The sequence below is a fragment of the Vanacampus margaritifer genome, chromosome 4 (assembly GCF_051991255.1).
Source record: "Vanacampus margaritifer isolate UIUO_Vmar chromosome 4, RoL_Vmar_1.0, whole genome shotgun sequence".
NCBI classification, from domain to species: domain Eukaryota; kingdom Metazoa; phylum Chordata; class Actinopteri; order Syngnathiformes; family Syngnathidae; genus Vanacampus; species Vanacampus margaritifer.
The window spans coordinates 30,017,839-30,036,361 of NC_135435.1; the positions used below are offsets into that span (position 1 = coordinate 30,017,839).

Here is an 18,523-nt window from a genome sequence, read left to right on the forward strand (position 1 = left end):
ATGTCTGACTGCTGCCTTAAGTTTCAAGTCAAGGACTTTTTAAGTTAACATGTCAATTTCAACAGACGTGCTTTACAAAACCAAATCTTACAAATCCTCCCTTTTGGCTCATAAACACATCAGAATTTATATTCAATATATTTAATGCTCTATCTGTACATGGCTGGCACCAGCACCAAATGTGCGCCAGATGGGCCAAGGGACCTGCTAGCAGTGACTATGAAATTAAAACTCAGGGGAAAATACAAAAAATAATAATAATCAGTGAACAAATCATAATGCAAAATGCATCGGGGGAGAAGAAGGAAGGAACAACTGTTATTTTACAAATTCAGGTATAATCACAATGAAAACCAGAGCGTTGCTCATGGGTGAAACACAATCTTTTAAGGTGTGTATTAGATCCAGATGTGTAAATAAATACTAGGAAATTAAATGATCATTTGTCTCATACATATCTGCTGACCAAAATGTTTTTTAGGCTACAGTGAAAACAAAAAGGAGTTGGTTTCACTGTCACGGTTGCAATAATATTGGAAGGGAGAGCAACTAACTACTAGCGCTCCTTTATCATCTTCAGAGATCAATGGATTATAGAAAGAGACAATTGAGAAAAATTAAAAAAAAACTTAAAAAAAAAAATATCCTGGATTTACGCCATCGCTGTGTTAAAAAAAAGTCTTCAAAAGTCACACCAAATTTGATTTCTAACAGTCCTCACAGAAGATGTCAACAAATCTTAGGAGGCATCATCTCAGTGAAAATCTGAAATAATAGTATATCGCTTATCATATCATATCTTTTTTTTATTCTAAAATAAACCGTTATTAAAAAAACATGCGTGGTTGATGTTTTTTTTGACTGCTAACAGAAGGGCCTTAATTAAGATGTTACTAAAAACATGTTTTATGATAGCACAAAGAACATTGTCCAACTGGTACAAAGTGTTCATAAAAATGGCACGTTGTTGACATTTATTTTTTTAAACACCAACGCCAGACCGTGGCAGGTTTTTGACGTTTGCTGTGATGACAGCTGTCGCGGCAGCTTCGAAGTCATGAGAAGACGCGTCTTCGCCCTTGTACGTCTATTAATGAGGTAAGCCGTCACCCGCCCCCAACGCCCGACGCCAAATGAGTAGCGAGAATTAGATGTCCCGGAGAGCCGTGGGCCTGCTCCTCCACTCTCATCACCGTCATTTAGAAAATATCTTCCTGCATGGCTGCTTCCACCCCCCTTTAGCCACTGTTCTTGCATTGTTCTTCCACCCCTCACGCCCCCCCCCTGCTGGGAATGTACCATCCACGGCTGCGTGGGGAGGAACGAGGAGTGGAGGCCTGAGACTGGAATGTTCAACCCAAGCAGAGTTGGCGCAGACCTGACACTGCGCGTAGCAATGATGGCAGCTGCATGCATGGAGCCGTCGCCATTTTTCTGTCAACCCCGTCGTTTTTGGACTTAGGAGATGGCGTGTAAGTCGTAACAGAGGTGAGACACCACAATGCGTTCTTCTTGCGCATCTAGGGGCATATTCGCTCATGTGCTTAACAGAAAAGTTGCGCTGCTGCGTACCTAGCTCATATACGCTCATTGACTGCCCCAAATGTTGTCATATTAATTGGTGAGAAAAAGGATCAGCGCCAGCATACTTTTTCAGGAAATAAATAAATAAATACAAATAATTATTAATCCCTACATTTATTTATGTATTTTTATTGCTATTATATTAAAAAATAAATTGTGTTTATAAATCATGATTTTAATATCAATTAAAAACAATCCTGATTAACTCCCTCCCAGCCATTTTCACTAAAGCAACTCCCTTCGCTCACGGCTGTTTTACTGGATTCTGACTGATTTTGCAAGGCCTACAGAATATTGTGTTCACTTCTAATGCTATAAAAACATGGGAGCTACCAAAAAAAGATTAGAATCCCTTCTTTTCATCAAGATTTTTTTTTAATCTGTCGCTGTTTTGAAGCAATTAGAATTAGAATATAGCGAAGTTTCATCATTATTCACAAATCTGTTTAAAACAATGGGGATTTTTTACTACCACTGCTTTAAGCGTCCTCTTCAGGTCAGAGGCTGCATCAAAGCCTTCTGTATGCTCTCGCATAAAAAAAAACCCACAAACATATAAATGGGTTTTTGGGACCGTGTAAATATTTAGAATAGAACGTTTTTATACGTTTTTGGGAGCAAATTAGTTAATTGTCAATAATGGCCCAGTCCTACTTGTTATCTAATGTCACCTGACAAATGGCTATCATCAAAACAACTACAAGACAATGGTTTAAAATCTCGAAGAATTATCTGTCACTGATCCCAGCAAAGAACAATTCAATCAATTTAGCGGCAAAACTGCACTTCTCGTTTGTAAACTGGCGTCTGTCGGTGGGATTACACGAACCGGCCTTACGTGACCTATTGAGTCTATTTACGCAGGACATGATGATAGGCTCTAAGTCCAAAAGAAAACAAATCTGTGCTAATGCACTTACTGTAGGGCACTCGGCCAGGCACCAACTACCAGTAACCTTGTTTGTTGGAAGCACCTTACTGAGCGGGAATCAGCACTTGGCTTTTGCTTACGGCCTTTCAAACAACATTGGGACAATCCCACCAGATGTAACTCAGTCGTCGCAAAGCTGTTTATTTGTATCCAATCAAGGATACGCCCACTCAAGTTAATAATTCCTGGTTCAGAGGAGATACGGATCAAAATAAACCTGACAGGTTTCTGCAAATTGACAATCGGAGCCAAAAGGCATTTACAGTATTTGCATGGATAAATATTGTTGAAACTGTTCACACACAGACATCACAATCGGATAATTACGTGACGTCAGTCAGCGCTTGGTGCAAAAAAAAAAAAAAAAAAAAATCATGTTTCTACCAAGTTATGACATCCTATTTCAGAATTAGAATAAATTTATTATTATTATAAATAAAGAGCCACTACATCGTGATAACTTACATTGATGTTTCTGCATTTGGCAATTTATTATTATATTATATTATTAGTAAGGGATTTTTTTTTGAATGGGCTTTAGGTGAACTGATGAATACACACGCACGCACGCACACGCACGCACGCACATGCTCACCCACATACAAAAAATATATATATGTGTGTATATGTATATATATATGTATATATATTTAAAAAAAGAGAGAAAAAAAACAAACATTTTATTTATTTTTTATTTTTACAAAAAAAAAAGGAGAGCAATGATGATGTCAAATCGAATGAACAATACTGAGCTCTCCTAAAAAAAATTAAAAAAAATAAAAAATAAAAAAGAATAAATTTTATTGCTATCTATAATTTTTTTTTTTTAAATATATTTGCTTACTAATGTTTTTTCTCACAATGCAGTATTGAGATTTAATTTTGACCTTTGAGATATGCACAATAAAATGGTTCTCAAAATAACATTATTTACATTATACAACAGTATTTATTTATTTATTTGCCTTTGCTATTGAACTGATATTTGCGTTTGAAATAGTGAAAACATCCCATTGACACCATTATTGACAACAACAAAAAAGCCATCTTGGTGGTGCAGCTGCACCTGCAACATCACATCACGGTCCCCCACTTCCTGTTGGTGAGTAAACGCCGGGTTAAGCCTTTTCCTTCCTTTATGCAAATGTTGTCGAGGCACACAAAAAAACTGAGAAGCATCTGCGTGGCGAGGCCAAACACTCTCTCGCTGCTTCCTCGGCCTTTTGTCAGCCCCACAGGCAGCCGGAGAAACTACAGGCAGGCTCTTGTTCACGCCTCCATATAAAAGTCACCAGGGGAAAGTTTATGGTCGACAGATGCTCCAGTGAATGAGCCCGTGGACTTGCAACGCTGGAGGAAAGGGGCTTCACAGTCGCTGGAGTCGACCCCGGAGTTAACCTAAACAGCCCCCCCCACCCGGGTGTTGTTGCCGCAGAAACGAAAAACTTGAAGAAAAAAAAAAGTGAGGAAGCTAAGGCGGTGGGCGAATGACCAACTGAGTAGAGTCCATCTTTTTTTTTTTTTTATGAGCAATTGTCTGGCCTGTTTTTTTTTCCAGGCCGAGGCCTCAAACTCGACCTCGTTCCCTTATTTATTTATTTTTTTTCAGTCTGTTCCACCAGTCACGAGATCTTTTCTTCTGACACAGATGATTTGCTCCGAATGGAGAATATGTCGTCGGGCTGTTGATTTAGCAATCTCATTAGGGACGCAGGGGTGATTAAACTAAAATGACCCCTTCGGAGTTTTTGCGGCTGTTGTAAAAATATCTCTGCATTGGCAGAAGGCTGTCAAGTGCATACCGGGGGGGCAATGGGGGACGGGCGATTACCGGAATACTGACGGCACAATGAGGGAAAAACGGGTATCATACATCTTACCAGACCTGTTTCCCAAACTTTATTAAGCCGCTATTTTACATGAGAACAATCTCACGGGCCACAGACAAAAATGTCCCAAAAGGTATAAATATTAAAACAATGATGAGCTTGTCTCAATTTACTGTTTAACTCATTTGCTCCCAAAAACGTAAAAAATACGTTCTATTTTAAATGTTTTAAGTGTCCCAAAGATATATATTATACATTTTCATACAGAATGCTTTGATGCAGCCTTTGAACTGCAGAACACGGGTGAAGCAATGGTAGTGGTTACAAAAACGGCCAGCAGGTGGCAGCAGAGTACAAGAGATCAACCAGGGCCATGTTGGGAAAAAAAATCTGTTTTCCCACAGTTCTAAACAGATTTGTGAATAATGATGAAACTTAGCTATATTCTTAGGCTAATTGCTGCAAAACGGAAACAGAATAGAAATATACTTTTTTTTTCCCTGATAAAAGAAGAGACTAATATTTATTTTGGTAGGTTCCATGTTTTTATAGCAATAGAACATAATATTCTGTGGGCCTTGCAAAATCCAGTAAAACCGCCGGGAGCGAAGGGGGTTACTTCAGTGAAAATGGCTGGGAGTGAATGTGTTAAAAGGATATTTGACTCATTTAGCCACTTTTAGCAGTTCAGAAGTTAATCATTTGTCTATAATTACTTTGACAACTTCACAATTTTTCATGTAAAAGTAATACCTTTAAAAACACATTTTATCACTTGCCGTCGACTGAAAATGACATCACAGGTGCTCAGAGGTCAAGTAACGACCAATCACGGCTAACCTGTTTTCTGGGTTTGGTCATGTGACATACGCAAACCGAGCCGTGATTGGTTGGTACTTTGCACCTGAGCTTTGAGCGCCTGTGATGTCATTTTCAGTCAACAGCAAGTGGATTCAATTAATTCTAGACAAAATATTAACTTCTTACTGCAGAATATGGCAAAAATGAGTCAAGAATCTCTTTAACTAAAATATAGCAAGCCCATTTGTGCTCGTTCCATTCACAGGATTTGTGCATTTCCTGCCAACTGCTGCATGGTGACGACAAGGCTGCATTCCACACAAAGCTGACCATGACACAATGACATGAATGAGTGGAGTCCAACCAGCAAGCAACAAACTGGACATACCTGGAGTCGCCCTTGCCCAGGTTGGCCATCGCAGGATGGAGGACGGTCTGGTTCTTCACCATCTCCACCACACACTTGGTGTTTAATTCCTTTTCTGTGGACAGAACGGGAGCACAAGCTGCTAAGATGAAGACTCTTTGGATTCAGATGCCGTTGCTAAGCTGTACACTCAGACAGTATATAATTAGGAGCGGATTTGGAAGACACAATTTGTAGTCATCTATTTTCATGTGACACCCAAACAATGATTGCAGTGTTACGTTTCAAGATCAGCTGTGTCTAATTTAATGCTGTAACTGTGGAACATCTTCTCGGGAAATGGAAGGGCAGAATCTGCAAAATGACCTTTTACCTTGCGTTAAGTTGTTTTTTTTTTTCACCAAGTTAATCAATAGAGCAGGACACACAGCTGACATGACCCTGAACGGTTTGTTTCATAATGAACACCAGGACGGTCATCAACAGCTCAGCAGAAGTGGTCCTAATGTTGCTTCATGTATGTATACAAACAACGGGGTCACCAAAACGTAATGAAACACAGAATGATGTCATATTTAAAGCCCAATAATTAAACTCTTAAGTGTTGCTCTGTTTGCTAGTTGATAAGAAATAGAGGTGGGAGTCTTTTCCCTCCCATTCAGCGCACCTTCCTCTGGAATTCACTGCAGATTTCAATGTCTGATTCATCCCGCAATGGATTTAAATAGACAATCTCCCCACTCTATTAAAATCTCCCTGTTTCAAAGCATGCGAGACGTGCATGAGCAAGCTCAGATGCTAATGACTTTCTAAATGTGTTTAGGCAGGAAAAACACCTGTAGTTTTGGAGTGATAAGCCTTAATGCTTTTTTTTTTTTTTTTTGGACCGGATGCTCGAGAGAAATCACGGTTAATGTAAATGGAGACCGGCTTCCACTTTCCATTGGCCGTTTCTCTCCTGCATCGCCGTAACGACAAGGGAGCTCGGGTCAAAAGTCGGGAAGCCGATTGGCCGCCGCTCAGATCATCGAAGGCCACGGCCATGGGAACACGGCGGCTCTTACGCAACATTAGCAAATATTCCCTCCAAATCACTCCCTTCCTGCCTTTGTCCCGTTTTGCCCGCCACACCAACGCCGTCCTCGACCTGGATTGAATCGCTCTTTATGAACAAGACTGTGCAATGGCTAATTTGCATGTGAAACTTGTTCAGCTTTTTAACTGGTCACCTAGTGACTATTACCAATAACATGACCAATACTTACACAATGAATCTAATTAGAAGGGAACTTCCAAAAGTTTGCTTGTCCCAAAAATGAAGATGAAAAACAAATACCAGGAAAAAAAGTGCCTCCAAAAGTCAAACAAAACTTGGGAGTTCAAACCATCATCATGATTGTCATCATTGTCGCACACTAAAGAAAATCAGTGAGCATCTTAAGAGGATGAACCACACACTGCAAAATGGCCGCTACAATATGATAATACCAATCTAATCAACACCACTAGGTGACGTCTTGTTTTGCAAACACCTGTCCATTACGTCTTCAAAAGGACAGTGGCTCTGCTTTATTTTACAGGTCTTTATTCCACTTTGTATTAATTATTTTTATATGAATGAGGGTTGAAAACGTGAACGCCGGGGTGAACAAAGTATGGCCCGTGGGCCAGCTTTGCTCTTTAATCCGGCCCACTCGGCACTGAAATTTTTTCACAAAATCTGGTTAGCCAAATTTCGAAATTCAATAATAATAACATAATTATGTATCAGATTTGTGTAGCGCTTTTCTAGACACTCAAAGATGCGTTCCAACGGAATGGATACATTATTCGTGCACTCACACATTCACACCGCGGTGGCGGTAAGATACTTTAGTAGCCACAGCCGCCCCGGGGCAGGCTGACGGAAGCGTGGCTGCCAGTGTGCGCCTACGGCCCCGCCGACCACCGCCAAACATTCGCACCTTCCATACACCAGCGTGAGTAACACTGGAGGCAATGTGTGTGAACTGTGAAGTGCCTTGCCCAAGGACACGACGACACATGACTGGGCGGTTACTGAACGACCGTCTCTACAAACCCGAGCCACGGCTGCCACACGGCATACAAACATGGGTAAAATTAACATTTTGGGGGTATGCATAAATCATTGATTTAACAAACTCATTTTGAATAGGTCTTTATAATTAATTTTTATTCAACGATTATTCATCCCATATATAATATATGGAATATTTGAGTTGTTTTTTTGTTTTTTTTTTGCAGGTCAACGTCTTCAACTTGGGAGGTTCAACTGCAACCTTCTTTGCAGCTTTTTCTTTCTTTTTTTCTCCCTTCTTTAAAGTGTTTTGACACTAAGACAGAAGCTCCGTTCAGTCAGAAGCGTTCCGGTGTGGAAACGTGGCAACGGCTGATGCTGTTGCTTCCAAAGTCATTTCCACTGCCTTCCGCTGAACTGTCAACTACAGGCTTCATAAGCCGCCGAGTCTCCTGCCACGTGCAATTCTTCTTGGACAGCGAAGTCACATTTACAGTTACCGCTAATAACTTGCAATTATTCCCTTTTAAACAGAAAGTATGCTTTTAGGAGAAAATAGCACGAGTCACGAGAGCGCTAATGAAAGATTCGTCACTGGAAAAATCAATGAGTGAACTGTTTGGACTTTACTCTAAACACTTTTCATAGGCAGGAAAAAAATATAATAGCCATTGAAATGGTGAGTGAACAATGAGCTTTTCCCTTTTCACTATTTCAAGGGAACATATCCTAATTTCCAGACTATTGAGCATATCTATAATATAAGACAGACCCGCTAACAAAAAACAAACAAAAAACTTGTACATCTCTCGGCCACACTTAAATTGCAGTCCATGTCGTAACGAGATGTCCTATGTAAGTTGGAACACACACTAGACTATCACTCACCTAAGGTAACACACTAATAGTCAAAATTACAGTACTGTACTTTTATGAAGAAGAAGAAGAAAAAAAAAAAGAAAGAGTCCATAAATAGAAATCAATCAAATGAAAGTCCATGTCTTTTAGCATGCCTTTTTCATAATAATCATTCTTAGGGTGCCCACAAGCTACAGTGACACCTCGAGATGCAAGTTTAATTTGTTCCAAGACCATGCTCATAACTCAAATCCTCTTTCCCCTTGAAATGAATGGAAATGCTAATAATCCGTTTTCCCCTCCCACCTGTGTGCGTAACTGTTCGCCCCTCCCCTCTCTGCTCAGACAAGAAGGAAAAATAAAAAAAAATTGCTGCTGGTCTCTCATCATTAACTTCAGAGAGAGCAGGCGGCACATTTAGCGCGCCTTGCATTCGAAGAGAAGCAGCCGAGGAGACCGGGGTTTCGTGTCGGTTGGCCCGCCCACAGTGCACGCTGGTCGGCCACCAATGACGGCAACGTCGATGCGTACTGCCATGGAGCTCGGGGCATTACAGAAATCACTGCACACTCGATGGTTATGCCCGTCACACAGATTATTACCGATATTTAAGAAGAAAAAAAAAAGGGTCAAATTGCTCAAACTTTCCCATCTACCAAGCAATAGTAGCTGGACAACACGCGTGGTCCGAGCGGTCACCAACCGGTCTTCCCTCGTGACCGTCTTCCTCGCAGCTTGATTTAAGACCGGTGACTGCGCGAGATGCACTGCAGGAATGTCTAGACACATTGACTCAGTCACTCGCCCGGGCCCGGCTGACAATGACGCCCTCCTCCTCGACTTCAAGTGACGCCCGCGTTGGCAGCTGGCCAGTCACGGCGGCGTGAATCAGCCGATGTGATTTAATGAAGACAAAAAGGGGGGCGCGGCGGGCATTAAAAGTGTCATCTGCGCTGGCCTGCCAGCAGCTGTTGCTGCCGATTTACTAGCGGTCGTGTGTCAGCCGTGTTTTGCTTTTCATTGCTGTTAGACACTTTTAATAATAAATACAAAAATAAAAGAGCCACTATAGCACACATCCAAATGCATTTGCAGGCTGCTGGCAAGTCTATGTTAAAACAACAGGTGGTGCTGCAAACTACAGCCGGAAGCTGCAGAGTCAACAGCATGGTCCAATGGCAATATTTTGCCAATGGTAAGATCACTAAAGTATGATCATCAATAATCGATTGTGTGGGGTGGCATAGAAGCATTTATTTTCTCATTATCTGTAAAGAAAAAAAGTCATTTATTTCTATGGTTTTTGTACAGTTAAGTTAATGCTGTAGGGAAAAAACTTCACTGTCAATTTCACTGTCATTTGCTTTTTCTACAACAAAAGCAGAGGGAAAAAAATATTAAAATGGTAAATCAGATTTTTGTGGGGGGAAAAAAATTGATTTTATTTTTATTTTAACCAGTACATTTTCTGATCATTTTTGGTAGACATTGCCGACAGGAAGTGTAACTGTCGCTTGTTCTAGCCACACGCCTGCGCCGTTAACAAACACAGTGTGGCTCTGCCTCTAGCAAGTGGCCATAATGGTTTTATAGCATCATATTTCAGTCTCAACTGTTACTGCATTCATCTACATCCTTCGTTTCACTTTTCTAAAGAATAGTTTCGTCAATTGTCTTCTTTTTTTTTTTAATGTACTGTACATTTGAGGATCTTTCATTTTTAGGATAATTTACAGCTATCTTGTTTTATATTTCCTTTGAAATGTATTAGGGTTCATGTGCTCTGTTTTGCATTTTGTTCTGTTACCGCGTGTGATGTAAAATGTTGGCATAACTTAACACCCCTATAAAAAGAGGTGGAACATTCCATTAATATGGTCGCTGCCTTACTCGGAAAGCCACGGGTGACATATTGTGACATTTTGGCCACTGGTCCCGTCGGAACAGGACTAGCTGAGCTGGCACAGTGAGTCATAACGGCCAGCAGAATGTGAGAACAAGACCTAAGCTTTACTGGGGAGGGCTGGGAATTTCAATATCACTGTGACAGTTTAGTTTTTTTATAGCATTTTTGCTTCCCAATTTTATTTCCCATAATGCATCTATTGGTCCATTTCATGACTAACATGTTAGGTTCAGACCCGTTAGCTTTTTTGTGTGTGACCTTTATGATAAGGCTTCAAAGACAGCTTTTTCTGACAACCTGATCAATCTGTCACAACAGTGACTTGGAATCACTTGTGGTATGTATGATTGGGTTCACAATACATGAGCTTGACATGCATGTGGCCCGTTTTATACTTGAGTGATTGCTCAGAATGTTAAAATGTTGCAATAGAGGTTTAACGATATCCACAGTTTGAACCTAGAATGGATCATTACCACTATTTCCAATGTGGAAAAACTGTTTTGAAGCCGAACTATGGTCCCAAATGCAACTCAATGGTTTCCCTTTCTATGGAGAGTTATCATGTCATTTTTGCTGGTGACACAGCATTTTCACCTTTTATTTTCAAAACGTGATTCCTCAACTATTGTGCCACAATACATTAGTAGCAAATTATTTGTTTCCAATAAATACTGTTTGCTTGTCACCTATCAATGTACCACGTACAGTGACAGGAAGAACAATTAAATATTTATAGACGACATAACCTGCTTCCACTCTTCTTTGGGGCATTTTTTTGTGGTGTTTTTTATTATATATATATATATATATATATATATATATATATATTTATAATCTGTGCATTGGCTGGGAAATGCTGATCTTAACCATGTGACGGCAACATCCTGCCCACCGTTAAATTGTCATAACTGCATATGTAAATTAAAACAAAGTAAAAAAGAAACACCGATGACCTCCTTTAGGGAAGTAATCATTTTGACACGTTGCCCACTAGCGAATCCACCCTGACGGCGGGTTGCAGATATAAACGGACGCGTCCCCCCCCTAACGGAAGTGTCGCTCACCTCTCCTGTTCATGGGCCGAACGCGGACCGCCACCTTGACGTTGGAGTCGTCCAAGCTGGGCTCGACCATGCTGACTGTTTTTAGCCGAGCCGATCAGCTCTTCCTGGGCGTCACGATCATTCAAAAAACTGAAACCACCGCTGGACGTTCCGCTAGCAGCCAGCTAGCTTCGCCCGGCTCTTCTGCTCCACACACCGGGCATGACCACGGGTGTGTGCTGGGGGGGGGATATCTCACAGGAAGCCTTCCACCGCCACTCAATTTCTTCTATTGCTCATAGTAAATCCACCCAGGCTAAAAATGAAGACTTTAATAATAATAAAAATGGCTAAGAGGGCTTTTTTAACCGCCTTAGCATACCAGAAGCTAATTTGACAGGCAAAAAAAACACGCTAGCCAAACCGAGCTGAGGAGGAGACGCCGAAGTCGCTCAGCCGAGCCGGGAATGCGGTCATTGTTGCTCATTTCCCCGCTGACATCTCCTGGCGAAAGTCGCTTTGCGATAAACAAGCCGCGGATGAGACATCCCGTTAGTTGGCACCGTTAAAAAAAACATGGAGGAGCGGAAAAAAAGCACCGCCCGCCCGGCGATGGTCTTCACGGCATTCCCGAACGCGTTAATGCCCTCCTCTTCCTCCACCTTGTGTGTCAGACTACACGCCAGCTTCAGCGTTCGGACTTCCGGGTGAGGTCTCAAATACGTCAAAATAAAAGCATGGTCAGACTTTTTTTTTTTTTTTTTTTTTGTCTAACACAATTTTTAAAGTACGGATATATACCTGACCTAAGTATATCTGGTCCAAATTTAATCAGCTGCTCAGCCAACCAGATCATTAGTCAATTAAGAGATTTCGAACATGAGTGTCATTTCAAGATGTGTGGGGGTTGAGCGGCATTCACCTCAAAAGATGACGTCATACGCGAATACTGACAGCTAACAAAAACCTCCGTGTAGCTTATATGAACTTGTACGAATAAATATGAAAGGGCTACGCGATATGGACAGAGATGTTTGTTGCAAACAACATTTATGCCGTCACGTGAAGAAACGTGACACTTCCTGTGGGGGATTTCAAAATAAGGGAAAATATAACGTCACGTTCACGCGCTCACTCGCACACACGCACAAACACTTTACCCACTAAAGCATTATTAAATGACGTTTTCAAATATAAGTGGTGCTTTTGTGGTAGATACATGATTATTATTTTTTTACCCACTCTGTTGGACAGTCACTTTTGTTTACATTGGACTGAGGTCTCGTTTAAATTAATTTTTACATCTCGCGCTCCCCCTAGTGGTATAAATCTGGAAATCCTTGGAAATAAAAACAATTAGAAACCTGTTGTGAAAATGGCCTATTGGCTTCTTATTAGTTGGTGAACGGCAACTTATGCAAAGTCAAAGGTTTAGACATCACCTGAAAAGGTTATAATGCATTATATTTTACATATTTTTCATTTAGAGAGAGAAAATACTGAGCCCAGTTTACCAATATTGAGAACAATTTTACCACATTAAAATGAAACAAGTAGACCTCAGTCCATGCAAACCAAAGTCATTTAGTCGTTTATGTTTTATTTTATTTTTTACAAAAGCAATTCCAATTTCCTTGTCTACTCCAACAAGACACCACGATGGCATCTACTTGTTTTTGGCAGTTTCAGAGGGCGGCCATTTTGCCACTTGCGGTTGATTGAAAGAACATCACAGTTGCTCAGCTCAGGAAATGACCAATCACAGCTCACGTGTTTTGTGAGGCTAAGCCGTGATTGGTTAGCTGAGCCCACAGCAGGTGGCCATGAAATAAAACGGAAAAAAATGGATAAAAAGCATTACGCTATTAGAAATAATTAAAAGTAAACCTAAAAATAAACTCACAAGTCAGCTGTCCATCAAATGGGAAATGTCTGGAGTATAGGACACATATGCAATTGTGTGTGTGTGTTTTAAATAACAAAGACAGGCCAGGAAGTAAGATATAAAGTAAAACTTTATCATGACATACAAGTTTAAAGCCCTGAGAACCACGTCTTTATATTACTAATCATATGAACAAAAGTGAATGTGTGAAAACCACTTTGCCAAAAAGTGCTCCTCTTAAATACAATCAGCACAAAAAAACAAACGTTTTAACAAGCATTCACCGCCATTTTTTGTCCACGTTCTTCTTTTTTCCTTGTTGTTGTTTGAATCAAAGAGAAAAAAAAAAATCTATAATATATTTATATAGAAGTCATATCATCATCATCAACATCATCATCATCACATCCGTGTAATAATAACAGTACAAAAATATGCACAAACCCCACAGTTGAATGAATATACGGAGCATTGTACAAGCCAAAGACGACATCAAAGAAAATTGATAAATGAGGTATTTGATAACCATTTTGCATAATGCGCCTGCTTTTTTCCCCATTTAATATCTTTTTTTGGTTTTTAAACATTTTATTTAAACAAAGATCAGGTTAGTTCATAAACAATCTCAAAGCTCAATTAACTCCCCCACATTTAATCTTTTTTTTTTTTTTCTTTCAAATGTGCAGAACTTGACAGCTTCCCGAGCGACAGTAAGCTCGGCTGCAGTTGCTGACCACAAAAACAAACAAAAACTCCCAAAATGCAAGAGCAAAAAGTCAGTCTTAAGTAGTATTCAAGCCAAGCGGCGGCACGGCTTCCTTCTTTGATGTTTACCTTTAGCGTTCACGCTCGCCGCGTTGAGGTATTGTGGTGTTAAGAAGGGGTTAGGGGGGATTTTTTTACCACTTTTTATGCAACGCCAGAAATATTACGATAATCTCATTCGCTCAGCTAGCTAGCCTTGAACGTTAATGCTAGCTATCTTCTAATATAAGTGACAGTTTCGCAGAGTCTGCGAAAAGTGGCCTCACTTGTGCTTGTACACATTCGCCATTTAAACGTTAGCAAGTCAGCTAGTGAGAAGGGTTGCTAGTTGGCATCGTAAGAAAATGGAAAAGAGAGGCTTGTAGCGTTTAAGAGGATTGTCAACAATCTTGGTGTTTATTGGGAAATAGTAATGATGCTAAGGTATAATCGTTGTTGTGAACATTAGCACCTGCTAGTCAGCTAGCGGGAAGTGTTGCTAGTTAAAATTCCGGAAAGTGGAAATGAGCCACTATCAGCGGTGGGAACTTTTAGGAGCAAAACTCCTGAAAGCTAATGATGCTACGGTAAGTTGCATGACAAATATAACAAACATTAGCGCGCGGCAAGTCAGCTAGCAGGAGCAGTTTAGATTTTAGTGGCTTTTGGGGGGATTGTCAGCAAACTGACGTATGCCAGTACTAATTATGCAAAGGTGTATTGTAGAACAAATAATGACTTAAACATTAGCACGTAGCAAGTAAGCTAGTGGGTGTAGTTGCTAGTTAAAAACCCAAAAAGTCAAAGAGATTCTAGTGTCTTTTTGAGGGATTGTCAGCAATGCTAATGACGCTAAGGTATGTAGCAAAACTTGATCAGGCTGATATAATGATAACATTAGCACCCAGTAGGTCATTGACTGCCATTGACGGCTATAGACGTCAAAGATTCATTTGAACCGGGGCTGGCACTGAATGAGCTATGCAGCTAGTGTTAAGAGTTGCTAGTTCAAATCCCAGAACGTGTCAAAGAGACATCTTTGTCCGATTGTCCGCAAAAAGGACATTGTAGCAACACGAATGATGCTGTGACCTCGTGTGCTACTGCACATTAGCATGCAACACGTCAGCTATCAAAAAGTTTTCGAGATAAAATTGCAGAAAACGGGATAATATGCCTAAGCGGCTTTTTGGATTGTCAGCGAACCGGGTGCTTAATCAGCAATCAGACTGGACCCGCATGAAATCCAAAGATGCTAATGTATGTTACATACCATACATAGCTGAACTTGCTCTCGCGCGTCCACACACACACATCCGTCCACACACACACACACACACACACACACACACACACACTAAATAGTCATCTCTTGGCCAAAAAGATTTTGAGTAAAGCCGCCCTAAAGGATGCATGTAGTTACAAGATCCATTAGGTAGAGAAAAAGACATAATAAATAGCAAACTAATGTGACGTCTGCATTATGTCCACCTTAAAAAAATGATTAATTTAATACAGACATGTTTTAAGGCAGCGTCTAGCAATGGTCACTAGTAGTACAATATACAGAGTCTCTATGGGACAATGCTGCCCTCTGCAGGACACACTGTGACATTCGCAAGGTGGAAACTAAACGGGGGAAAATTCCGAATCCCGCTTATGGGAAGATGCGTGAGCAGTTATTAGTTTAAGGTCCATTTACTAGTACGTTCTTTTCTTTTCCTCACTACTAAGACAATAGAACACTGGAAGGACGATGAATAAAACGGCTCATCATCAAGCAAGCCCCTTTTACACTTAAGATGGGATTTTTTTACGCCTCTGTTTATTACCAATTGGACAAAGTCAACTGTGCTGATGACCACTTAGCTTTAGAGCAGGAACAGATGCATAACGCCCGCCGCCTGTGTGTAAAGGAATGCCAGGACAAGTGTGGAGTTCTCACGCGTGGCACCCACTTCTCCCGCCCTGTTGTCAATGATGTCATCAAACTCATTCTGTCCTGCCTTCACTTGTTTCTGTTGAGAAAGCGGATAAATGCTTCTGTTATAACTCGGACGCGCCAATGTCGTCTATGGAAAATGTGTGAACACCTTTTTCTGGGATGCTCTTCTGAATGAAATGGGGGGGGGGGGGGGGGGTTCGAGGTAGCAGAGGCGGAACGCCACCTGTCTAAAAGTTTTCCAGCTGACAAACACTTTTCATGTCATGTTGTCGCTCACAGATTCGATTTGATTCAATTATCCCGCCTAGACTGGGTTCTGCATCAAAGGCAGATAAATGCTGATTCTATCGTTCGCAAAACATCTACTAATGGCAGTATTTTCCCCGCCTATATCCACAATGCTTCAGTGTAAAAAGTCAACCTGACAATTTGACACCTACCGAAAAAGTTGCAACTGTATTTTGCAATGCCGGGACACATTTGAGTGCAGCATGCTAATCTAGTCGTAAGAATCCAATTGCAGGATGTGGTCTTTGTTGAAAGCAATTGTCCTACAATCATTTTGTACATCAGATGCTTCACTGATGTCACGTGTTTGGCTTGATTGCGTAAAAGTCTGCGACAGCTCTGATGCGACTATTTAGTCCCTGTTCGGCATATTGGTTGCTTCCTCCCCCACCTTTTGGGAAGAAGTAGCCCAGCCCTCACTGTGTTCAGAAAAAAAATATATACTTTTTTCTCCGCATGAAAGCCTCGTACATTAAATTAGGAACCAACAGCGAACACTCTTTTTTTTTTTTTTTTTGGTATCTAGTAGCTGTGCAATAACAAACTGAGGCTAAAAATCAGTTCAACTTCAAGTGATTGTACGCATGCATTAAGAAACACCCTTAACGACATTCCGAGCCGAGGCCTAATTGTGAAAAGACCCCCCCGGAAAAGTGGAACAACTGGAAAAACAAAACAAAAACAAGAGCATTGAGGTGTGTGTTGCAAAAACCACCAGCAGCAGCAGCCATTTTGTCTGTCAGTTCACACTTCTTGGGGGGGTTGATAGCGGCCGGGGATGTCTTCCATCATGGCCGCCCAATGAGGTATATGCAATGTAGCTCTCCTCGGAGAGTCTCATGAGGTATTTTTCAAGTTCTTCCGTTCATCTGCGGGAGCACGTTTGATTTCTCTCCCCAACTTCCTGAGAGAGGGACGCCATTTTCTATTTTGAGGATGGTCCAACGTGTGGGTGGGGGGGGCAGCGTCCCATCTGTTCCGTCGCACATTTCCAACGTGAGCCGCCCCCCCCCCCCCCGCCCCTCTTCAACGAGAAGGACCGTGAGGTATTTTCTTTTCTTTCAATCACCCGTGCCGATCTACGGCGTCCCATCCTCCGCTTGAGGAAAAAATACCCGACTCAAAAAGAAAGAAAGAAAAAAAAAAAACAGCATAGAAAAATAATTGAGGTTAAATATGATCAAGCTCCTGAGGTAAAAAGACACCACTGCAGGTTGGGTGATTTGAGGTATGTAAAAAGAGCGCAAAAAAAAAAAAAAAACACTCTAAAAACACAAAATCAAAAATAAAGACGACAAAATGGCAACAAAAAAAAAAAAGATTTTCAAGTTCAGTTGTGACGATGCCTGTCAGTGGGTTTTTGGCTGCGCTGATTGTGTCTAGCATGAGTTTATGTGTGTGTGTGAAATGCATAGTTGTGTTGTCATGTTCTATTCTCGGGCTTTTGTGTTCATGATTGGACAGCCAAGAGGTGGACAGGCTTTATGAGGTATTTGTTGTGCAACAGTCTGTAATCTTTCTCACGGGACAGAATATTCATGCTGGGCTGGGGCCTGGGGGAGAGAGGGGATGTTAAGGGGGGGTGAAAGGGAGGGGGGGGGGCGCCGCCCATCAGAAAGGGACCGGTTAGGGAGACCCGTTGGAAGCCGGCTCGGCCGAACCGGGCCCCTTGGAAGAGGAGGAGGAAGAGGACGTGGGGCTGAGGGTCTGTCTCGCGGGCGCCGAGAAGCCAAAGCCGGCGCTGGTGGAGGCTGAGGCGGCGGCCGACATTGCCGACACGGTGGGCCCCAGCAAGCCCCCGGCCTTCTGGGCAAACAGAGTTCCTGGAACACGCCACAAATCAGCACATCAACAAAATGGCCGCTTGCAACGTAAGACGCGACACTTTAATACTGCTCTGCTTTTCGTTGTCCGTGGGAAACTTCAAACAAAACCAAAAATGGCGCATTGAACACATTAGTTGTGAAAGTATTTTTTCTGCTAACTTTTAGCTTTTTTCCTTGCATTTGAACTACGTTTAGACTCAACTTGCACTTTGCTGCTATCTAAGAGTTTTCGTCTGAAGCAGAAAGTCCAACCACTTCCTTTTTTGTCTGTCTGTCTTTATTTGGCAGAAAAAATGCAAATCTGGATTTTATAAAGGAGAACTTGAATACATATAGAACACAATGTTACTTTTTGTGACAAACGCAAGATAGTATTAGTTAATGAAAATTAACGGGGCAAAAAAAATATTAAAAAAACAATTTCATTAACAGAATAAAATAAAAATGCTTTTTAAAAAAACAAAAACTAACAAAC

General features: G+C 41.2%; 2 protein-coding genes across 4 annotated transcripts in view; both read right to left on the bottom strand.

Annotated features, from left to right (window-relative positions):
- Positions 1–12,021, bottom strand: part of kif13ba (kinesin family member 13Ba) — a 38,842-nt gene extending 26,821 nt beyond the window's left edge. For both annotated transcript variants that reach the window (XM_077563062.1, XM_077563061.1), the window contains exons 1-2: positions 11,382–12,021; positions 5,534–5,627 (exon numbers count right to left, since the gene is read on the bottom strand). In XM_077563062.1, coding sequence (XP_077419188.1) covers positions 5,534–5,627; positions 11,382–11,451 — 164 coding nt within the window. In that variant the 5' untranslated portion in view covers positions 11,452–12,021. The remainder of the gene's footprint in view (positions 1–5,533; positions 5,628–11,381) is intronic.
- A 1,336-nt stretch (positions 12,022–13,357) lies between these two features.
- LOC144050747 (AT-rich interactive domain-containing protein 3B-like) overlaps positions 13,358–18,523 on the bottom strand; it is a 79,884-nt gene continuing 74,718 nt past the window's right edge. For both annotated transcript variants that reach the window (XM_077564316.1, XM_077564317.1), the window contains one exon: positions 13,358–18,045. In XM_077564316.1, coding sequence (XP_077420442.1) covers positions 17,849–18,045 — 197 coding nt within the window. In that variant the 3' untranslated portion in view covers positions 13,358–17,848. The remainder of the gene's footprint in view (positions 18,046–18,523) is intronic.